The sequence below is a fragment of the Cervus elaphus genome, chromosome 32, assembly GCF_910594005.1.
Source record: "Cervus elaphus chromosome 32, mCerEla1.1, whole genome shotgun sequence".
Taxonomy (NCBI): domain Eukaryota; kingdom Metazoa; phylum Chordata; class Mammalia; order Artiodactyla; family Cervidae; genus Cervus; species Cervus elaphus.
The window spans coordinates 44556944-44581324 of NC_057846.1; the positions used below are offsets into that span (position 1 = coordinate 44556944).

Genomic DNA, 24381 nt, shown 5'->3' on the forward strand with positions numbered 1-24381 from the left:
TATGGTTAATTGGTTTTTGACAAGGATGCCAAGACTCTTTAGTGGAGTAAGGAAAGTCTTTTTTCTGACAAGGATGTCAAGACTCTTTAGTGGAGTAAGGACAGTCTTTTCAACAAAAGATGTTGGAAAAACTGGATATCCACATGCAAAAGAATGGATCTGGACCCTCCCCTCATATCATATACAAAAATTAACTCAAAATGGATCTAGCACCTAAACTTACGAGCTAAAACTATAAAAATCTTAGAAAAAACATAGATGGAAATCTTTGTGACCTTCGATTTAACAATGATTTCTTAACCATGACACCAAAACATGGGCAACAGAAGGAAAAAAAAAAAAGATAAATTGGATTTCATGAAAATTTTTTAAATTCTGTGCATCAAAGAACACTATCAAGAGGATAAAAGCAGGGCGTCCCTGGTGGCTCAGTGGTAAAGAATCCTCCTGCCAATGCAGGAGACACGCTTCAATCCCTGATCTGCGAAGATCCCACATGCCTCGGAGCAACTAAGTCCATGCCCCACAACTACTCAGCCCACACTCTGGAGCCGGAAAGCGGCAACTACTGAAGCCCTGATGCCCCAGAGCCCGAGCTCCATGAGGAGCCTGGGTACCCAAACTAGAGAGGAGCCCCCACTCTCCACAACGAGAGAAAGCCCACGCGGCCAGCAACAAAGACCCAGCACAGCCAAACAAACAAATACGATAAATTAAGATAAAGAAGAACTTAAAAAAGAGGCTCACAGGACAACCAACAGAATGAAAGAAAATATTAATAAGCCATATATTTGATAAGTGATTGAGACAGAATACAGAAAGAACTCATAACTCAAACACTAAAAAGCAAACCTAATTCAAATATGCATGAAGGATGAGATAAACATTTCTCTAAAGAAGATACACAAATCGCCAATAAGCATGAAATGATGTTCAACATCATTGGTCATTAGTGAAATGCAAACCAAAACCCCAATGAGATACCAATTCACATCCACGAGGATGACCATCAAAAAAAAAAACAGAAAATATCAACTGTTGGCCAGGATGCAGGGATACTGGAGCAGTCCTGTGTTGCTGGTGGGAATGTATGACGGGGCAGTTGCTGTGAAAAACAGATTAAATGTTCCTCAAAAAGTTAAACACAGCATTACTGCATGAGTCAGCAATTCCAGTTGAAAGCAGGGACTCAAACACTCAACTTGTAGCCCCGTGTTCACAGAGCGCCATTCACAATAGCCAGAAGGTGGGGACAACCCAAATGTCCATCAACAGATAAATAAATATAGTATACACATGCGATGGAATACTATTCGGCCATAAAAAAGGAACAAAATTCTGGTGGGTGATACAACAGATGAACCTTGAATGCATTACACTAAGAGAAATAAGCCAGACACAAAAGGACAAAATACTGTCTAATTCCGGTTTATAAGGTATATAAACTAGCCTAATTTCTTGAGACAGAAGGTGGAATAAAGGTTACCAGGGATTGGGAGAGGAGGAATAGGGAGCTATTATTTAACTGGTAGAGTTTCTGTTTCAAATAGTGAGAAAGTTCTTGAAATAGACAGTGGTGATGGTCTATTACAGAACACTGTGAATGTTCTTAATGCCAACGAGTACTTAAATGACAGCTTTTATGTTACGGATATTTCACCACAATGTGAAGAAAGAATGAATCATAATGACTAAAAACATCAAAGAGATTACAGAAAACAGACAAAAGGCTCCTTTGTTTGACTCTTATACAATGCATGCTACCTACCCTCAAACTTATTGATGACTCCAGTTGAAGGGGCAGGATTACAGCTGCAAACTGAATTTGAATCTGAAGAGCCAGACAGCAACTTAAACTGACCTCCCTACCCGAGTCTAATCGTGTGACAGATTCAATACAGCATCTATGCATTGGGGGAGCACCTTATGTTATCTGAAAAGTTGTATCTTAAGTTAAGCTAAAACCTTGTCATTCATCTCCACCTGCTGGGCCTATATAACATAACAGGAAATACACACCTGGTCTCTGCCCCTGGTCCCTGGCACAGACCTCCAGAAACACTTGTAAATTCCTAAGTGATAAGTGCATTAGGAGCACCTTTTATTCTATAATATTCGGTCTCTGACCTGGTCCCTCACACAGAGCTCCTGAAACCCTTGTAAATTCCTGGGTGACAGGAGTGTCTTTTGTTCTAAAGAGGCAACTCTGGGAGTGCACCCAGATGAGGGCTGGTCACCGGAACAAGGACAGGATCAGAAGGCTGGAATTTTTAGCGTCCCCCACCCCCCCAACTCCTGGCCCCACTCTCTAGAAAGAGGAGCGTGCCCAGAAACAGAGTTAATAACTGATCATGTCTGCATGAAGACGCCTCCATAAAAATCCCTGGAGAGCTTCAGGCAAGTGAACACGTCCACCCCAGGAGGGGGATGACCCCACACCCCAACCCCACAGGGACAGAGGCTCCTGCACTCAGGACCACCCCCCGCCCCCAGGCCTCACCCTGTCCTCCTTGTCACCTGTGTGTGTATCTGTGTCCTTCATCACACCCCTTAATAAACTGGTAAGCCCACTGCAGTGGTAAGCAGTTCTGTGAGTTGCTCTGTGAGCTGCTCTGGAAACTTAATCCAACCTGAGGCGGGGGTCACAAGAGCCTCCGATTTCTGGTGGAAAACCTGGGGACAGAAATCAGACCGAGGCTGTGGGCAACCTGGGGACCTATTACTGGCTGTTGGCGTCAGAAGTGTGGTGGGACTGAGCCCTTAACCTGTGAGACGATCTGACAGTGTCTCCAGGCAGACAGGGTCAGAACTGAGTTAAACTGTGGGACACCCAGATGGTGTCAAGAAGAACTGCTTGGCAGGGGAAAAGCCACACACATTAGGTGACCAGAAGTAAAGAGTTCCGTATAAGAATAAAGGAGACACACGAGACAGAAACAGTACGAATGGGTCCCTTCACTGCAGAAGAAGCAAATGTCTATAGGTCTTTCCTGGACACCCTAGTTCAGCCCGTGAAGCTACACAGAACAAACCTTTCTCTTCTTCAACAAAACACACCCTCGTCATATTTAAAGCTTGTGCATCCTACAGTCTTTCCCCTAAGCAAGATATCCCCAGTTCTTTCAGGCATTTTTATATGGTTTGTTTCCATAGCTTTACCTGTTTTGATAATCTCCCCTGAATCTTTTCCAGTTTAAAATGCTTGACCCAAGCTGAATATAATCTATATGTGAACTTTATCTGACTATTCTGATTACCATACCCTAATGCTGGTTAAGTTTTTGGCATCTACAATACACAATTGCTTTATTAACAGAAACTTTTTATTTTGGGTTTCACATCACTGCAGCCTGTGAGGAAAAATCTTTTATTTACAAGTAATAATTATCCCCAGTAGAGAAATTATAAAAATAAAGGAAAACTATTTTTCAATAAAATTATTTTATAAAAATCCATCTTAAAAACAAAATGGGCTACTTGACCTATGGTTTTGTGATGTGTTTTTCACTTAATTCTACTCAACAATTTATCATGGATACTTTCAAATGATAATAAATTCGTATCTATATCCCATTCTTAATGGGTAAGGAACAAATTCTTTTTTTTTTTTTTGGTATTTACCTAGTCACGACTCATTTTAAAAGCAGCATTACTGAGATATAATTAATCACCACAGTCAATTTTAGAACATTTTCATCACTTCAAAAAGAAACGTTCAGCTATCACTCCTTATAACCCCACCTTCCACGCTGTTCCCTCTGGAATCTACTTTCTACCATGAATCTACTTTCTGTCTCTATAGGTTTTCCTTTTGTGGACGTACAAACAGACTCAAACGCATGGTCTTTTGTGTCTGGTTTACGTCACTTAACACAATGCTTTCAAGTTTCCTCCATAAGGCAGCATGGATACATCAGCGTGTCACTTCTTTTTATAGCTGAATGATATTCCTTTGCATGGACCTACCACATTTTGTTTATCCACCTTCCTGTTGATGGATCCAGTCATCTGTTTCCACCTTTTGGATATTAGGAACAATCCTGCTGCAAACATTCCTGTACAATTTTTTACATGGAGATATCCTTTCATTTCTCACTGTACATATACCTGGGAGTGAAATCGCTAGGACACATGGTAACACTATGTTTAGTCATTTGAGGAACTGATGGCTTTCCAAAGTGCCTGCGCGACCAGTGTATGAGGGTTCCAATTTCCCCACATCCCCAGCGATCATTATTACTTGACTTTTTGAACCCAGACATCCTAGTGAAGTGGGTGTGAAGCTGCATCTCACTGTGGTTTGATTTGCATTTCCCTGAATGACTAACAATGTCAGGCATGCGTTCACATACTTGTTTGTACATCTTTGGAGGAATGCCTGTTCTGATCCTTTGCCCATTTATTAACCGGGTTATTTGTCTTTTTGTTACGGAGATTTGAGTTCTCTACATATTCAGACATAAGGGCCTATGTCTGAAATATTTCAGGTCAGACATGTGATCTGAAATATTTTCTCCCAGTCAGTGAACTGACTTTTCATTGTCTTTTTTCTTTTTTTTCTTTTTTCATTGTCTTGATGACAGACTTTGAAGCAAAAAAAAAAAAAAAAAGTTGTTACTTTTGATGAATTCCAATGTATCTATTTTCTTTTGTTGATCATGCTTGTGGCATCATATCTAAGAATCTCCATGATTTACTCCTAGAGTTTTATAGTTTTAGCTCTTACATTTCAATCTTTGATCCATTTTGAGTTAATTTTTGTATATGATGGAGTATGGGTCCAGCTTCATTCTCTTGCATGTGGGTAACCAGTTGTCCCAACATCATTTGTTGAGCTCTTTCTCTACTGAAAGGTGTTGGTACCACTGTCATAAACCAGCCTGCCACAAGGACATAGGATGACCCATTTTTGAACCCTGATTCTGTTGTTATCAATACATCAGCTATCCTTCTCAATGAACAATCTAATAAACATGCTTCTGTTTTCTTCTTCACAGAGATGAGTAGAACAAGCTCAAAGGTCAGAGCCCTACCAAAATTCAGTGTCTTCTTTTGGTTTACATTAAAACGTTAGTCAGTACTCCTGGGAATGACCTGTCAACCAGTTACAAACTCAGGCACATCTGCTATCATCTGGTCACCATTTCCCCACTATGTCCCCAAGTGCACCACCAAGAACCGTGCTAAGTGTTCTACTGAAATCAACAGCGTCACCCTAATTCAGAAACTAACCATGCAGAGGTAAGAGAGAATGCTCACACCCTGTTCAATAATCCTTTCTTAATTGTTATAAGAAACGAAAAGATCTGTAGTTTCTGGAACTAATCTCTTCTCTATTTTACACTTTTTTGCTCATTTCTGTTTTCAGTGATACATACAAAATTAACCTCTATTCGTCAGTATTTACATTTCTAGTTTATTACCTTGTCTCTTGTACTGGCATATAGACATCTGAGATCTTTAAGTATTATTCCTGATTCCGTAACAGAACTTTAATTCTAATCTTAAGTCCCTCTACACTTTCCAGGGTATTTTCTGGCCCCAGGTTTTTCCATTTAAACATGAAAATATATTTGCGCCTATTGTATCAGCTGCAAGTTGATGAATTCAATTATGAAAATTACAATGTTAAAACTGTGATAGTCCAACGGAAAATATTAACATTTCATTCAAAATATGGATGACAAATTTAAACTTTTTCTGACTAGATAGATGACGACAGGAAAATAAAATACCTTAGTACATTATCACAGTCACTGAAGTCTAGTACTTCCTTTCCACGTTAAGTATTAAGCATTACTAGACACAGTCAGAAAGTCAGTTGCCCTTGGAAATATGCATTATTTCAATTCTTTTGTCCTGTGGTCTCACCTGAAAAGCGCATATACCAGGGTAGCAATCAAAGCGAAACTGACCACAACCGCCGCAAGCACCTGGTCACTTACTCCTTCTATGACTGAATCATCATCCAGTTTCAAACTCTGAACTTCACCTTGATGTTTGGCCATTCCAGGTCTAAAAGGAAAAGAAACAAGACGGACATTGCAAATAGCACAGTGAAGATGACGTCCATCCATAAAAACAACTTAAATGTAGCTGACCTCTGATATAGTTGCTTTTTTAGTGCCCATTAAAGGATAACTCCAGCAATGAGTTTTTTTTGTTTTTTTTTTTTAATTATTAAAGAAGAGGACTTCCCTGCTGGTCTACTGGTTAAAAATCCACCTGCCAACGCAGGGGACAGGGGTCCGATCTTTGACCTGGGAAGATCCCACATGCCACAGGGCAACTAAGTCCGTGAGCCACACGACACAGCCCGAGAGCCTAGGGCCCGCGCTCTGCAACGAGAAGCCGCCGCAGTGAGAAGCCTGTGCACCACAGTAAGAGAGTAGCCTCCACTTGCTGCAACTCGAGAAAGCCCGCACGCAGCCACGAAGGCCCAGCACAGACAAAAACAAAGGAAAAAATAAAGTGTTAAGGAGTAAAAGACATTCCTCATGCCCAGGGGCTCTTTCCTTACTCCTGAACACCACAAGCATTCCCCAGGTAGATCACACCCCGTCCTGTCCCTCACTGAAGGTGGACCCTGGAATGTACCACGCATGCACAGGGAAGCAAAGAGTCTGCTTCTGCAAACACTCCTGCCTTACCTGGCACGGAGTCCTGCACACAGCAGGGCCTAATAACAGGAGCGGCTTACCTTACTTACGGTGTTAGCAATCTGAAAAGTCAAAAGACTGTAGAACATATGGCCTTTTACAGCTATCCTGAGACTACTTGAATTCATGAAAATTCTGGTGCTTGGAAAACTACTAGCCTCACCTGGGACTAAGCTCAGCTTATGGTTCAGAATTCTGTGAACTGCTTGGAACACAGAATGACTCTGAGGTTGAATTTTCTTATGAAGAGAAAAGGGAACACATGAAAGGATCCTTCCCACTTGAGAAAGTTATCACTCAACTGGAGGAAAATAATACCCGAATTCTATAAGTATGAGGGAAGTTAGCCAGACCACATCAGAGTCCAAATATCACAGGTAATTCTTATTTCTTTCAGATGACAAACACTAAAGTTACTTAAAATCTTATAAGACACCTAAAGGGAAATAAAGGCAATAAATATTCAATGACACATATACAACTATTTATAAATAAAATCCTCTATTTGTATAATGTACTGCCCTGAAAATAGCTTTATTCAATGGCATCATTAATCAGGTGAGTTTCTGTTAAGAGGAAACTTTGAGTGTGAAAGTCTTAACGCTTCAGAAAAGGACCTGAAAAACTAGTAAGAAAATGAATGACCTCTCATGGAAGGAAACTTAAGCAAACAAAACAGATCAAAGACAGCTTTCATCGGCTTTATACACAGTAATGGCCTGATGCATCGGGAACTTCCTAATGACAGGTTTTGAGTATCCTTAATGAAAGCATACACCAGGAACTCAGAGAAGGAGCTTTCACCTCAGGATTTTATTCAAAAGAACACTCAGATGAACAGCTAAGTGAAACCGAAGAAAAGAGCTTCCACCAATCTCGGGGTGGACCGTGCGGACAGTTTTAGATTTTATTATGGTCAGGTCTCCTCTGTTTAAATTAGGAGATGCTGGGTCATGTCAGAAGAAGTCCAAAGGGCAGTGAGGCTGACTCACATCTGCTCAGAGATAAGCAAATGTTATCCCGCGTCAAGAATCCCAGGTTCTAATTACTGAATCAGGTTGCGAGGATTCCCTCATACGCTGGACGTTTAGGGAGTTTATTACTTTGTACTTAAAAAAAAAAAAGGGTTGCCATTTGTTTCCGTCTTCTTCCAGGTGTAACCAGAGATAATGTGACTAAATTCTACTATATAAACTATATATATACACACACACACAATATATTCCTTTTTTATTGGAGTAAAATGCTTTATAATGTTGTGTAAGTTTCTGCTGTACAATGATGTGACTCAGCTATAAGTATACCTATATCCCCTCCCTCTTCCCCTCTTGAGCATCCCTCCCGCCACCCCCAGCCCCCTCCTCTAGGTCATCACAAAGCCCGGGGATCAGCAGGTTTGCCACTAGCTGTTACACAAACGGCAGTGTGTGCATGTCAAGCCCAATCTCCCAACTCACTCCCCCCTTCCCTATAACTGAATCGCTCTGCTCTACACGTGAAACTATCGTAACACTGCCAATCAACTACAGTTCAATAAAAAAATGTCTATATATGCACACAGTCTACTGAAAAAATACATGACTTCTACCAATGATGCCCTTAAGATAACTGCTTTCTTCACATTTCCGAGAGCTCAGAGATCCAGGATACTTTGAGTGCTGCAGGATCATGTAATGTGATTTGCATCATCTTAGAGCAAAAGTGTCCAATGTTGTTGAAACGAAGAGTCGCTTTTTATTTCCACAAATTCTAGTGTCACTGAAGAAGGTGCCTGGGCTGAGAGAGGGTGGGAAGGGCAGAGACAGCCGGGGAGTTTCACAGAGGAACCTGTGGCCCTTTCGGCTGCATTTCCTGGCCACGTGGAAACCCCAGCCCTCGCACGGACAACTACTAATGGTGTCTGATTGGCTTGTTGGGGGTTTCAATAGTTAACTTTTGCCAGCTTTCTCTCTTATCATCAAAGTCAAAAAAAAAGACCTGTAGGAGCTAATGACTCAGAAATGAGGTATTGATACCACCACTTCAGTTTGGAAAGAGGCCCATCTAAGATTACAGGGGATAAACAATAAAAAGAAATAAAATCATCTACTTGAAGAGATGACTTGAAAATGAGTTCCAACGTCAACCTGAGCTCCAGTCCTCCAGGTTCTACTGGCCCGAGACCAAACAGTGCTGCTGACTGTAAGCAAGGGCAAGGTTCTCAGCTCGAGCCCAGACACCATGGGAGGCACCGGGGCCCAGAGCTCAGCTCCGATTCTGCTGTCACTTAAATCTCTTAAGTGAGTGAAGTCGCTCAGTCGTGTCCGACTCTTTGCGACCCCATGGACTGCAGCCTCCCAGGCTCCTCTGTCCATGGGATTTTCCAGGCAAGAGTACTGGAGTGGGTTGCCATTTCCTTCTTAGGACCGCTCATTTTCTGCAAAAGGAAAAGGCTGGGGTTTGAGGATTTCTTAACTTCCTTTTACCACCACACTTCTCTGATGCAGAGTTTTTTTTGGAATTAAAAAAAACAAATAAATAAAAGGCAGGAAAGGTAAATAGCAAAGGTTAAAACGCTTGCAAGTAGGCAGCTGGCCTGGGAGAGCCAGATTCGTATCTTTCCCAGGATAAAATTCTACAGTCTGAATTCTTTTCCAGGATGTATTACTTTAATAATAAACACAAAGGCCAGTGCCTGCTTCCTCCCTTCAGGGCGGAAAATTAGGCTTCAGTGCTCAAAGATTTAAGACGTCTACCATTCCTATCAAGCAACTTAGAAACTGCTGGTTTCCGGGAGGTAGGCACCTTCTGAAGACCTCAGTGACACGAACTACAGGGCCTCGCTCTAAATGCACTGAACGCGCTACTTGCTTGAAACCCCAAGGAAAGGGTATGGAATTTATAAAACATGGTATCTCATCTATTTCATAGGATCCTGTCAAATGAAAACAAGTGATCAGTACTCTGTCTTTAACTATTTGAGATTTACAGAAACAAAACACATTGATCTTGGGAACGGTGTTGATAATTGATAGAAGAGGAACTGACTGCCGCAGTGGCTTCATTACCACGCAGCTGGCCAACTCTTACCGAGCAGCTTAATATACTGAGGAAGAATGAGTTTTGCAGTCAGACAACTGCGTACTTGTGCAAAATATGGATCTCAGCTTCCTCATAAGTAAAATACATAAAATTAACAAACTTATGTTGAACAGCTACTTTTTTGACTCCCCACCCCCCAAAAAAATCCTTGTTTTGTGGAGTTGATGAGATAATAAAGGTAAAACATTTGGCATGTTGGCAGGCTCTCAATAAATGGAAGCTACGATACTTTGATTACTATTATTAACCATCTTCAAGGAGTCCACAGACCCATGATAAAACTTAGCCACGCCTTCCCCACAACTGAACTGAGTAGCATCCCAAGCCCTCTTTAATCAGAGCTCTAAGTATGTAGTTCTTGGGAGGACTGAATAAACTTGGCACATTGCCACGAAGGACACCGCCGTGTTTAGGTGAAGCTGATAAAACAGCTGTAGATGAGAACTAGCTTCCAACTAGCCTGAGAAAGGAGCGAACTGAGACAAGTCCCACTCACTTCCCTTTGGTCTTTTCCAAAGCTTTCAGGAAAAAAAAAACAGCACAGACAAACACAGGAAGTGTAGGAAGTTCCATAACTTCAAAGGAGAAAACTTAACATTTTTTTACCCAAACTCATGTAGAAACATGGCTTTTGCAGACAACTACTCACATGCGAGAAGTTCTTAATATGATTTCCTTCATGGAGGGGAACTGCAGCTACCGAATGGAAAGCTCAAGAACACATCACGCACAAGTGAATTGTGGGTGAGCCCTCAAACCTGAGACCTGGGAGGCCGAGGTCAAAGCCCCGAGAAAGGGAGCAGGTGGAGTGAAGATGCTCACTCGGGACAGGCCTTTCAGAAAGGATCCAGAACCCAGGAAAGGCTCCACGGGTGGGCAGACCGACTTGCTGACTTCACTTGCCTAACAAGGCAAATGGTCACTTAAAAGTGCCAGGGAGTCAACAGATATAACTTGGCTGGGAATGTAGAAACTCTGGTTCCACAAAGGTCCAGAGGCACCAAGAGAGGAAACAAGGGCAGGTGGGGGGCATTTCATCACTTCTAAAGGTTTCTCTGCCTTTAGAATTAAATGCTGTAGGGAAGAATACTTAAAAGACCACTGAGAAGACTCTAGGTAATATTTTCTACATTCAGAAAATGAAAAAACCTGACAACTGCTACTCTGAAAAGCATCACTAAAAACTCAACGCTGGGACTTCCCTGGTGGTCCAGTGGCTGTGAATTTGTCTTGCAATACAGGGGGATGCTGATTCAATCCCTGGTCAGGGAACTAAGACCCTACAGGCTGCAGGGCAACTAACACAAACTACTGAGCATACATGCCATAACTAGAGATCCTGCTTGCCTCAAAAAGACTCCCTGTGCTGCAACTAAAACCTGATGCAGCCAAATATATATATATGAAAACAACAACAAAACTCAATGCTATCTTGGCAGTTCTGCAAGCTCAACAACAAAACCTAATCTTAATGGGTAAAGGGGGCTCCAAAACCTAGTCTTAATGGGAAAAGTGGACTCCAGGAACTGAAAACCAAAGAAAGGTGTGTGCTGGGAAGCTAATCTTGCTGCACCCCAAATAAAAGTCCGGCATCACGTGGCAAAGTTATGCATACCCTATACCTCAAAAATTCTAGGATTCAAAGGCACCTATCTCTCAAAAAACTTACACGTGGCACCTGTCTATAGAGATAATAATGTTAGAGCATTGTTCTTAGCCACAAACTAGAAGAGCAAAATTTGCCCATCAACAGTAGCATGGACAGACGGTTGTATTCATACAGCGGAATACTAGACAGCAGTGAAAACTACCTAGGGATCTGCACAAATTTACCAGGAAAGAAAAGCCACGAAATGACACACAGAATTTCGCAGAAGTTCAAAAGCAGGCAGAGTAAAAACGGCGTGGTTTAGGCACTGCAGACGTCGTAAGGAAGCTATAAGGAAAAGCAACAAAGTGAATATCACAGAAGTCAGCGGATGGAGGAGGGAAGGTGCTCAATAAAGGAACAGGAGGTGGGGGAGGCAATGCTGTTTGTTTTTTTTTTTTATCCTGGCTGTTTCTTACTAACTAGTCTTTAGGCACGCACGCCGTGTGCACTTGCCTGCACACGGTGTCTCGCCTAATGATTCATCGGTAACGCTGCAGAGGGTGCATGCTCTGGAAAGGGGTGGGGGGGGGAGGGTGAAGGCCAGTCCCCTGGCCACTGGGCAAGGAGGGCCAGGCCGCGGTGCTCCGGGGGGTGGGGGGGACCGGCACCACCACCCTCCGCCCCTCCGCCGCCCCCCCCAGTCCCCCGCCTCCCGGGGCCGCGAGGTCCGCGCGCCCCGAGCTCGCCACGTCGGCCGTCCGGCGCGGGCGCCCGGGGCCTCCCGCCGTCCCGCCCGGGCCCGGGGCCCCGCCGGCGCTCGGCCGCGCGTACCTCTGCAGCGCCGGGGACGCCTCGCAGCTCCCGGCGACCGAGGCGCGGAGTGTTTCCGGGGCCGCCCGCCGCCCCCGCGGGCACCTCTGGCCGCGGCCCCCGCCTCCTCCTCCTGCCGCGGGCCCGGGCGCGGGCGCGGCGCACGCGCGCTGCGCGCTTCCGTGCGCGGGGGCGGCCGGCGGGCAGCGGGCGGGCTGGGCCGTGCGCGGCGCGGGCCGGCGGGCGGGGCGCGGGCCGGGCGAGGCGGCGGCGGCGCGCCGGTGACGCTGCGGGAGCCGCAGCGGCCTCCAGCGCCGGGCGGAGTCGGCGGCCGCGCGGAGGACGCAGCCCGGGCCGCGCCGCGGGCCTTCCAGGCGGGGCGGGGCGGCCGGAGCCGCGGCGGGAAGATGTTCAACGTGGAGACCCTGGAGCGGGCGGAGCTGTGCGAGAGCCTCCTCACTTGGGTAGGTGGGCGACGCGCTCCGGAGGGGACCCCCGACCTCCGCCAGGCCGCCGTCCCGGGGTCCCCCAGCCCCCACCCCGCGCCCGGCCGGCGCTGCCGTCACATCCGGGGCGCGGGGCCCCCGGTGCTGGGCGGAGGCCGGGGGCCGCCGCGGGACGGCGGGCGGGGGGCTCCCGGGACGGCGGCCCGAAGCGCCCGCCTTTGTTGTCAACGCTGGCAGGACGGCGCAGCCCCGGGCGGGGCGGGGCGGGGGGAGCCGCGCGGGGAGGCGGCCAGGGGGGCTTCCACGGGGGCCCATTCCGGGCATCCGGGAGGAAGGGAGAGGTGCCCGGGGAAGGTGCTCGGGATGGAAATAGATCCGCAAGGCGGGGGGATCTGGGCGTCAGTAGTGGGAGTCGACATTTGCGGAGGGTGGGGGGAGCGCCACGCTGTGGCTTTCTCAATTTTCAGTTATTAAATGTTGATTAAAATTCTTACATGTGCCTGTAAAGGTGTTCCGTTCTCACGCCAAGAACCGTGCCTGTAGCAGCCTCTTCTACAGCTGGACATTAACACCCAAGCTTGTGTGTTTCTCTTAAGTGTGGTGTCAGTACCCGAGTGTGTGTGTGTGTGTATCTGCAGAGCCACGGGATAAACCCGCTACTTCTTTTGGGGAGATTTCGTTTCACTCACTGCTAAAAAACGTTAAATATCACTTTTAGTATCACTTTTAGAATGAAGCACAAATATATGTATGGAGGTGACTACAGCATATGTATTAATGCTCCAGGTAAGAAACAGATGCCAAACGGATTATATTTAGCGGTGCCTTGGGTGATGAGCTTGGATTGTGGACTTGAGTCTCGTCCGTAGGGACTTTTAAGCGGAAGGGTTACTGGGGCACTGCCCTAGGCTGGTTGTAACAAATGTGAAAATCGTCTGAGATTGTCATAATTTATCTTTCGTCACAGATCAAGTTGTGTTTTCTGAAACAGTATGTACCACGATAGAGGGGTCTGTTCAGTGACTTGCATGAGGCCGTTATTGGCATTTCAAATTGTTTGCAGTAGTATATAGTTCACACACAGCTTACAGCTAGAGTGAGGTGCAGCTTCACGGGGGGAAATGGGTTTCACGGCTGTGTTTTAGGGCAGAGACAAACCTGATAAGGTACATCATGTGGCCAGAGTTTGACTGGGAGGACAGAGATAAAGGAAAGAATCACCACATTCTTTGATTCTGTGGAAGGACTGGATTTGGCAGAGGTTGTAAACAGAAGGTGGAAGATCTGAAAATGAGCATTTTTGAGTCTGTACCTCCCTCAGTGCTAGAAAGAAAAAAGCCAAGAGGGCAGAGATGAAGAAGGGTATTAAATCTGAAGTAGGGCTACATTGTTTAAAGTTTGGAAAGACAAGTCACAGAAAAAAAGGTGTGTTTGAAGGGCATCTGCCAAAAGGCGGTGATCAGTGCAGTGATTTGGGTGAAAAGTGCTAATAAAAGTAACAAAGGCAGAACCACAGAGGGAAGTTTGAAGGGGTACTAAGAGAAGCTGGTCATGGCAGCATCTATTTAAAATCTGGTAAGTTGTTAAGAAAATAGAGATCATCAAGGTGATCAGCTCCAGAGAGTGGTTAAGGGATCTGGCTTTGTAGAAAACAGCCTTTTTGAAATTTCACTGGAAGGCTCATCAAGGAAAGTTTCTAGGGGAAAAGATAAGAGATTATCAATGACAAAACCGGAGGGCAGAGTCCAAACAAAGATAATCAATTCTAAGACTTGGAAACATTTTAAAACGTTGTACGTTGAATCCTTTCCAAGTAAAGTTGAGTTTAAATGCGGGGTTTGTTCTTCTAGTTGTTATTACAAATGTGGAAAATGTCCGAGGTAGCTGAAAATGTGCCTTTAACTCCAGTAGCTCCCCTCCTGTCTGAAGGCCAGATTAATGCCAAAGACAGTTCCAACACGAAAAGTGAGGAAAGAAAATGTATGCTGTACATCCCTCAGAAAAGACCGCCCCCCCCCCCCCACATTTGAAATAATTTGCTCTATTTTGTACGAAGTTCTAGCCAACCTGGTTCTGCAACTGCTCCGCGCACAGCAGGTGGAAAGGTAACTGCCACGCTCAGCAAGATACAGGCAGTTGTCAGTGGCAGAGAAGACCCGAGAGCTACAGGTTCAGCCTAGGTCATTCAGTCCTTGAGCTGCATATATGGCTACGCCTCCACATTCAATCACTGAAGAATTTAATTATGGTCCCGAACATCAAATAAGAGCTTATTTTCACTCCACAGCATTTAGGTTGAGACCAGAGGTATATAGTACTTATAAGAAGTTCTTCCACCAGAAGTAGTTGAACTAACAGCATCAAGGCACTTGAAAGGATAACTGTCGCCACCTGTACAGAATTCATTTCTGTGGGACTTCTGATTGCCCCAAATGCTGGCTAAATTTGCTGTTGTATCAGAGAGGTTAGCCCCAGAACCACATGTTTCCACATTTTTGTTGAAAGAGCAATGTTTGTTAAGAGACAAAGTATCATCCTACCTAGGGAAAATAGTTGAAGCTTACATTCCGAATCAAAGTGGATGCACCAAGCAAGTTCAGCAGGACGTGCTGGAAAATTTCCACTCTCCCTGTCTTCCCCACCCTCTGAGTCAAAATGCACTCTTATTAACCTGTTAGAAAAAGTCTGCCCTACGTAGTACACCTGTTCCTTCGAGCCGTGCAGGAAACGATTGCTCTTTCCTAGGGTTACGAGACTGAAAAACCAGAAAGAGTCAGGGATGCCCCCAATTAATGGCAGGAAGCTAAGTGGAACAGGAGCCATCCCCACACAGTGATATCAACACACCCTTGTAAATTTTCATGCAGTGGCCTGTGAGACGGCGCACCGGTGCTCACAGTTAGGAAGGATGTGTTCCTGTGCTGATACCTCCCCCGTTCACTCTCTCTGCCCTTCTAACGCTGTTCTGCTTACCATTGGTGTCCTCCACTGGAGGAATGAAGGAGTCAGATGTACAAAAAGACATAGTTTTTAAAAGCTTTAACTTTCTTATCTTTTTTTTCCCCCTAAGTAGAGGGCCTGTTTAACCTGTTCAGAGTGTAGGTTCTGAAATTTGACCACCTGGGTTCAAGTCCTGAGTTGGCTGCGGGCTAACTGTGGGTAACTTTGGATGAGGAACTTCACCTGTGTTCAGATTGTATTCGGGGTGACGCTGAGAAGTGTTTCCTATGCATTAGTATGGATCAACATAATTGCAGGGCTCGTCAAAGTGCCGGTTGCCAGGTCCGGATTCCAGAGCCTGTAATTCGGGAGGGCTGGGCTAGAATCTGCTACTCTGCGTTTCCAACAGGTTTCCAGGTGGTGCTGTTAGTGACCTAAGCGCCCACGCTGAGAACCTCTGCTCCAGAGCAGGGTTTGTTAACCTTAGCATTGTGGACAGTCGGGACTGGATCACGTTCGTCGTGGGCACTGCCCTGAGCTTACTGTAGGCGGTTCAGTAGTAGCATCCCTGGTCTGTACCTCCTGGAGGCCAATAGCTCCCACTCGGTTGTTACAACTAGAAGTTTCTCATAGGGAGCAAGATCTCCCCCGGTTGAGAGTCACTGCTGTGGAGATAGTCATTCCAGGTGAGCTTGAGCTTTCCCCTTCTCATGACTTTGTGGGGGCGGTGAGGTGGAGCTCCCGTTGGTGTTAATAGAGCTTCTTGGAATTAAAAGAGAGGTTATGACCCTTGAGGCAGAATTTCATGCCCTAATGTGGTTGCATGCAATTACCTTTAAATTTTACTCTACTACTATCCTGAAACACCCTGTAGATGTTAACTCAAGAGTTTACGAGAACTGGTAGGTGACAGACTTTTTTTTTTTTTTTTTTTTTAATAATACCTGTACCACAAAGTTCTTTTGAGGTGCACAATTCAGTGCTCTGTGGTGTGATCACAGATTGTCAACCTGTCTAATTCCAAGAATATTTTTATCGCCTCAGAAGGGAACTCCACAGAGAGAGTCTGTCTGGGACCCACGTTACTTTTATCTCAAGGCAGAGATGGACATCCTCATGAGCGGCTAAGAACCCTCAAGAGCCAACTGAGAGAAAAGAATTGTTTGGAAGCCACATTTAAAAAATTAAAATGAAAATAGTTTTAAGTCCCACGAGATAAACAGATAACAGTCTTACAAGTAAATTACTTGCATGATTCAATTGCCTGCTTTATTGAGTTTTTTTCTTCTGATTGCCCAGTGGCAGTTTTCTGATCTTTCATCCTTTGCATTTGGTAGCGCTTTGGATCAGAGGGCTCCACCTGCCAAACTGGTGCCCTGGCTCAGAAGATTATTTGATGAACTTGTTAAAAATAGACTCCCAGCCTTCTCCAGCTTCCCAGTTGATTCAGTGTACACCCTGGTCTGGGAACTGCTGCTTAAGGCTTTTACAGGTACCTAATGTGCGTTTGTTTCCTCATTCATTCTTGAAGCACCCCTCCAGAAGCTATTTTTCCCAGTTCCTAGGTTGAAAAACTGGTATGACAAGAGGTAAAATGGCATATCCAAGGTCACATGGCCAGTAAATTAGGTGCAAACCTAGAGATGGAGTTCGTTTTTTTTTTTTTTTTTGAGGGGAGGGGGAAGGCCACGAGGCAGGTGGGATCCTTTTTCCCCACCTAGGGATCAGACCCGTGCCCCCTGCTTTGGAAGCGTGGAGCCTTAACCACGGGACCGCCAGGGAAGTCCCTGGAGTTACTGTTTACCTTCCGAGCATGTTCAGTGAGAGGTCTTCTGGGTCAGGCTGGGGGTCAGGAGATGAGTGAGGTGTGCCTTCGCCCGCTGCTGTTTTTTATTCTAAGCCTACAAGAAAAAGATGTATTCAGCAACTGTAGGATGACAGTGTATACTTAGTTCTGTTTAAACTATTCAATACTTTGTTACCACCATGTTATCAGTGAGAAGGCAACAGGCGGGGGTGTGGAGTAAAATTCAGTGTCATTTCCTACAGATGATGTTTATCAGGCCCATCTATTCATTTACTAACAATATATTGAGCCTCTGCCACCCATAAGGTTGGTGTCGGCGGGCCTGGTGGGCCCTTTCATCACCTCTCCCAAAGAGACATCCGAGTGAAAACCACCCGCTGGGCGATCTTTCAGGTCATTTCCTTAGTTCCCCCCGTGTAGCCATCTCCACCCACCAGACTTTGCAGAAAAGAAGCAGCAGCTACTGACTGCAGTTGTTCACAGTTCTTGGTTTAAAGGGTTGATGGATGGCACAGCGCAGAGACGTGGACCCCGCCCCACTGTTGGACAGTAGATTACTACAGCGTTTGTCAGGGGCAGCTCTGCGATGTTTATCAGAAACTTTAAAGCGTTCATACACTTTGGTCCAGCATATTTACTTCTAGGAATATGACCCACTAAGTAAAACGTACTGAAGGCAGATGGTCCCCTGAACATTATTTGCAGTGTTTCCATGGTCGTCACCTGGTTTGACCTCAGCTGTGTTAACATACAGTCAAAGGCTGTGGTTTTTCCAGTGGTCATGTATGGATGTGAGAGTTGGACCATAAAGAAAGCTGAGCACCGAAGAATTGATGCTTTGAACTGTGGTGTTGGAGAAGACTCTTGAAGAGTCCCTTGGACTGCAAGGAGATCCAACCAGTCCATCCTAAAGGAAATCAGTTCTGAATATTCATTGGCAGGATTGATGCTGAAGCTGAAGCTCCAATACTTTGGCCACCTGATGTGAAGAACTGACTCACTGGAAAAGACCCTGATGCTGGGAAAGATTGAAGACAAGAGGAGAAGGGAACGACAGGGGATGAGATGGTTGGATGGCATCACCGACTTTATGGACATGAGTTTGAGCAAGCTCCGGAAGTTGGTGATGGACAGAGAAGCCTGGCATGCTGCAGTCCATGGGGTCGCAAAGAGTTGGACATGACTGAGTGACTGAACTGAACTGAACTGTGTTAACACACAAACCTGTTAACACAGGCCTCCCTGCCTCCTCCATGCAAGCCTTTCTTCACGCTGCAGCTGCTGCAGTCCTTGTACTATGCAGATGGCTCAGCCTCCCTCTCCTGCTTAGAATCCTTTGCCTGTTCCACTTGCTCTGAGGATAAAGTCCTAACGTGGCTCGTGAGGATTTGCAGGATGGTGCTTCCTTCTTTAACCGTGTCTTCCAGCGTTTACCCTCTTTCCTGTTCTATCCTCTGATGCCCATGCTCTTCCGTTTTACTAACCTATAAACTGCAGAGCACATCCTTTTATCTGTTCTCAGAGATTATTTCTTTCCAAGTCCTGGTTGCACTACTGAGTAGAATCATTGTTGGCTGAGCATGTTATCTTGCTCAGAAATAACAAATGTGGCTACTGATTCTCAGCTACATCATGTTAGTTGTAATTCATGATATGTTTAAAATCACAGTGAACTGAGGATCTAACCCAGCTGTAGCTGTGATTTCTACGTATTATCAAGCTGTTTTGGTTCTTTCTTTCTTCTGGCTGCACCCCATACAGCTTGCAGGATCCTGGTTCCCCGACCAGGGATCAGACCCGTGCCCCCAGCAGTGGACGTGCAGAGTCTTAACCCCTGGACCACCAGGAAGTCCCCCACAATACTTTGGTTCTGAGTGAAAGAAATCTCAGCTTGGCCAGATGTAAAGAAGAGATGGATCTCGCATCACAGGAGGCTCTGAGGTTTAGTCTGGTGGCTCAGTTTTGGCCTGCAGGACCTCATTCTTCCTGTTCCTCTTCTCTGCCATTTACTGCGTTGGCCTCATCCTAACAGTCACAAGATGCCTGCTCGTGGCCATTGAGGCCGCCAGCATGCTTATTCACACCAGGGAAGGTTGGCTTTCCTTCCCTGGAAGCCCACATTAAGCCTCTCTTTGCATCCATTTGGTCCAGATTGTCTGCCTGAGAGCCTGCCCGTGAGCCAGTCACTGGCAGAGGGAATGCAGGTGCCCTGACTTTCTCAGGTGATTATCTCTGAGGATGCTGAATGCAGGGAAGCTGCCCAGCGTCCTCCACAGTCCCTTTTACCAAAAGGAAAAAAATTGCAATGCAGCCTGCAGGAAATTTCCCATAAGGGAAAACATTTCTTACTGTTCTGCTTTTATTTTATTTTTTAAATAGTCAGATCTTTATTTAAAACTCCAATCTGCCAGCCTAGCGTTTTCCACCAGCTTGGGGAGCAGAAACCTTCACAGGCTTCCCAGTCTTCTGCTGAGATGCTGCCTCTGTGGGGCCTTTGCAGCGGCCATTGCTGCCCTTTTAGATGCTTGCTTAGCCTTTTTTGCTTCCTTGGTGGCCCTGCCAGCTTATTCTCATTGAGCCTTCCTAAGTTCAGGTTCTGATTTCCTCTTGGCCGTCACATCAGCAAGAGATGCACCCGTGTCAGCCCTCTGGAATTTGAGTGCACAGCACGTTCTTTTCTTTTGAACGTCTTCCGACTGTCCGTTTCTGTGCTTGCTTCTGTAGAGGACAGTCCAGTTGGTCTGACGAGGATTCCTCTTGGAGAGGACTGGCAGCTCACCTTTTGCATCAAGAAACTGGAAAACCTTCCCATCGGTCCTAGCGTAGCGCGCCCCCCGCCCCCCCCATGCCCTGGGTAGATCTTGAACCTGCTGAAACTGCCCAGCTCCACCTTCAGGGTGGCTAATGCCAGGGAGAAGGAAAGATCTGTTCTGCTGTTTTTAAATGTATTCAACTCCAAGATGAGGTAATGAAGCCTGAGAATTCTGCTGTATGGTTAACTGTGAAATCATTTCTCTCTCTCTCTCTCTTTTTTTTTCCCCTTTTTTCCAGATCCAGACATTTAACGTGGATGCACCATGCCAGACCGTGGAAGATTTAACGAATGGGGTTGTGATGGCCCAGGTTCTTCAAAAGATGTAAGGATAAATCGCTTTCTCTTTTTCTGTGTTACGTACATGGATATTTATTAGATTGAAAACATGGACCAAAAAATAAAGTGTTGGCTTGAAACACGAGTTGCCTGTGGACTGAGAACCGAGCAGCATGTGTGGTTTGGGTGGCCCATGCTTCTTTCAGCTGCGGGGTAGTTAAGGCTGCAGTTGTTACCATATTCCAGCCGTTCTGGAATTCTTCATGTGTTTTTTTCAGCAAGTGTGGCAGACATTTTCATGTTAGCATCCCACTTTTGCCATTCTAGAACGCTCTTAGGAGGCTTCCTCTCTCTGTAGGACTCTGCCCAGATGTCTCATCAGCAAGGCTGATATATTTATATTTCTACATTTTATAAATATGTTTTATTTATAAAATAAAGGAAAGGCGTGCCCCATGTTCTGTGTCCCTGTTAACCTTCTGTGTGCTTCTAGAAGTGGGTAGCGCCATCTCATATGCCATGTATTTTGCTCATGTGTTACCTGCTGCTTTCACAGACACCCATCTGCAGACACACACACACACAGATAAGCTCCACCTGGGGGTGGGAGGTTCCTTTTGTTCACTGCTGTATCCTAGCACCTAGGACAGTACCTGGTTTTGGAGTAAGCCATCTGAAAATGCCCTTTCTTTGTGGATCCAAAATTGTCAAATGTCAGCATCTCTGTTGGTTCCGTCTGTATCCTGGGTGCTCTGTTCACTGACTAACAGAAGGAGTGAGATACTCATTTGGGATATATCATGTAAAATAATCCCAGTTCTTTCCTTCTAAGCACTTTGAAAGCATAGTAGTTATAAACTTGATATTATTAGGTTGTCTTGAACTTGTGACCTAGGAACTTTCAAGTAAAGGATTACCTGTGAATTTACGATGTCATTAGTGATGCGATCTGGGGGACATGGTTGTCTGTTGAAGCCTGAGACACTGAGAGATTTGCCTGTGTGTGACCTGCCGAGGTTTCCCGCAGCGTGGTTGAGGACCTGTGTCACCACTGAAGGCTTCTTGCTGTTGCTCACCTTGCAGGGAGCTGTGGAGAGCAGCTCGTCTGAGAAGCAGCTCACATGCCTGCGTTTCAGGGACTCTGCCTGCCTTTCACGTTAGGGGTTTGTGCCTGAGAACTGTAGCTTGCCGTCTTTCTTCTGCACTCACATGGCACATCCCTCATGATACACAGGCTGTAGGCTTTTTGGTGGAACTTGAGGAGGCTTGCCTAAAACCTGACCAGCCCTGGGCCTAGCACTGAGAAGAGTGGTCTTGTGATTTCCATGGTCACCTTTAAGTGGTGCCCTAATAGTGTTTTAAACAGCCTCGAGAGTTTCACTCAAGTTCTTAGTAAGAATTATTTGTGGGGAAGTGGGCATAGCTATGTGAGCTTTCCAAGTCGGTGTCAGTAAATGAGTTTTTTTGTCTAAGTTACTTTGGGTAGGATTTCTATCCATTGTAGAAACCAAGAAAGCCTGTTTGTATATATTGTTTTACCAAACCAAGATCGTAACATACATTATGTTCTGCCAAGTGGTTATTCTAATTTATTGTAGTCTTGTAGGTATATTTCTCATCAAGATTTTGTTTTTGTACCCTTTTTTCTCAAAATGCATCCCTTTTTTCAGAAAAAGGTGACAAATTTGTGTCTATGTATGTATGTGTTGTATGTGTATGCATGTATGTGTGCACACATCGGTGTAACCACCACCCAGGTAGAACTGTACGATATTTCAGGCTCCCAGATGGTTCCTGCCATGCCCTTCCGTAATCAATACCCCTTGTCTCCAAGGTACCCATGATTCTGAGTTCCAAACCATCCTTCTTACAAGTGGAATCTTACAGTTGATACTCTTTTGTGTCTGATTATTTCAACATAATGTCTGCATGACTCATCCATGTTGTTCTGTATTGTCTGTTTTAAATAATTGCATCATATAGCTTCATAGAAGCTTCCTCCTCTGTCAGTTTGATATTTACTGAGCAGCTACTCTGTGTCCAGCGCTGGTGACGCCAGGGGCAAGCACAGACCACAGGGTAGTTGTGTTCAGAGAGTTTATAACCTAACTATGGAAACAAACTTGCTAATAAAACAAGCGCTGCAGAGAAAGTTGTGAAAGTGTCCAAGTTAGCAGGCGACTCTGCAGGACTCGCATTCAGAAGAGTCCAAGCGGTAGATGTCCGTATGGGTGTGTCTCAGTGGAAGCCGTGAGTGTGGATTACATCGCTCAGGGAAGAACATGGAGGAAGAACACAGGTGTACCTGAGCTTTGAAGACCTCCGACGTTCAGCTGTTGGTCAGAACGTCGACCAGCAGAGGGACTGGGAAGGCCTGCAAAGTGTGGGAGCCAGAGAAAGGGCAGGTCTCTTCATTTTGTCTGAGCCGAGCAGTGAAAAACTGGATCTTCCTGCTGTTTTAGTAGAAATTTTATCAAATATATTCATAGTATGCTTATTGTTAGTGCAACTGATTTTTCCCCCTCATCTTTTAAGTCATTTTCTGCTCATCTGCTTTTCTGCTTCCAGCATCTTGTTGCTGCCTCCTCTCTTGCTGTTTGCCCATGTAGGTTCCCCTCTCCCTGTTTTTTGTTTTTAATCAGTAGACTTTGTTTTTTGGAGCAGTTTTAGTTTCACAGCAAAACTGAGTGGAAAAAAGTTTCAATACGGGACGATGAGAAAGTTCTGGAGGTTGATGGTGGTGATGGTCGGACCAGAGTGTGAACGTACTTCATGCCTCTGAGCTTAAAAAATGGTCTAGATGATAAAATCATACGTATATTTTAACTACAATGAGAGAAGTTTTTAAAAACTGAGCAGACAGTCTGGTGACCTCCCACCTGCTCCGTGCCGCACCCCACACAGGCCCTCCCCAGTGTGGGACGTCTGTTACCACTGCTGAGCCTGCGTGCAAGCGTCGTCATCACCCAGCCCCCAGTTTACGGCAGCGTTCAGTCCACGTCGTACACTCTGGAGTTTCATTACAGCCACACAGAATAGCATCTGCCCTGAAAATCCCAGAGCTCTGCCTAGTCACCCCCACCCCCAATTATTGTCTCCACTGTTCCGCCTTTTCTGGTCACGCAGATGTAGACTGACTTCTTTCACTTAATAATGTGCATTTAAGATTCCTCCTTGTCTCTTCCTGGCTCACCCGTTCATTTCTTTTGAGGGCTTATCCCTCATTTTTTAAGTAGCTTTGTTGAAAGTGATGTGCAATGAATCGCACATTTGTAGAGTAGAATTTGATGGTTTTGTTTTTTTTTTTAACTGGTGGAGATGCCCAGGAAACTGTCAAGAGAATGAGCATATCAGTCACTTCAAAAGATCTTCTCAGCCTCTCCTTCCAGCCCCCTCACCCCCGCCACACACACATCCCCAGGGCAACCACGGATTTGCTCTTTGTCGATTAATTTGCATTTTATAGACAGTTATGTAAATATGCTCATAGTATGTTTTGCCTTTAGAGGGAGAGGCGGTGGCTTCTTTCTGTGCAACATAATCTGAGATCCATCCGTATTGTTGCCCGTATTACTCTAGCACACGCATGTTGCATTGTACAGGCACAACTGTAGTCCATCCCTCCACCCCTGGGCTACTGTAGTCTGAGCTGTTACAGATAGAGTGAGCCTCTGTTAGCATCACAGTCGATCACAAATGCTGTGAGCATCGGTGTTCCCATCTTTGTATGGACATACGCTTTCATTTCTCTTAGGCAAATTCCATGTAAGGGTGAAATGACTGGTGTATGTTTAATGTTCACAGGCAGTGTGTGAGTCTTCCAGTTGCCCCATGGCCTCAGCAGCACTTGCTGAAGCCGGTGTTTTTCATTATAGCCATTCTAGTGGCTGTCTAGGGGTACATCACTGTGGGGTTTACTTGTATTTCTCTCAGCGTGATGACTAGTGACATTGGGC

General features: G+C 45.4%; 2 protein-coding genes across 9 annotated transcripts in view; one reads left to right on the forward strand and one right to left on the reverse strand.

The window, feature by feature from the left end:
• The window catches only part of RNF170 (ring finger protein 170), a 33170-nt gene extending 20843 nt beyond the window's left edge, over positions 1-12327 (reverse strand). Inside the window, exons 1-2 of one of the 4 annotated variants that reach the window (XM_043893521.1) lie at positions 12163-12327; positions 5872-6015 (exon numbers count right to left, since the gene is read on the reverse strand). In XM_043893521.1, the coding sequence (XP_043749456.1) occupies positions 5872-6008 (137 nt within the window). In that variant the 5' untranslated portion in view covers positions 6009-6015; positions 12163-12327. Of the gene's footprint in view, positions 1-5871; positions 6016-12162 lie in introns of those variants that run through there. The other 3 variants (XM_043893520.1, XM_043893522.1, XM_043893523.1) reach the window with 3 other exon arrangements.
• Positions 12328-12410: 83 nt separating this feature from the next.
• The window catches only part of HOOK3 (hook microtubule tethering protein 3), a 90291-nt gene continuing 78320 nt past the window's right edge, over positions 12411-24381 (forward strand). For 2 of the 5 annotated variants that reach the window (XM_043893514.1, XM_043893516.1), the window contains exons 1-3: positions 13304-13373; positions 16865-17019; positions 20386-20471. In XM_043893514.1, coding sequence (XP_043749449.1) covers positions 13319-13373; positions 16865-17019; positions 20386-20471 — 296 coding nt within the window. In that variant the 5' untranslated portion in view covers positions 13304-13318. Of the gene's footprint in view, positions 12606-13303; positions 13374-16864; positions 17020-20385; positions 20472-24381 lie in introns of those variants that run through there. The other 3 variants (XM_043893518.1, XM_043893519.1, XM_043893517.1) reach the window with 2 other exon arrangements.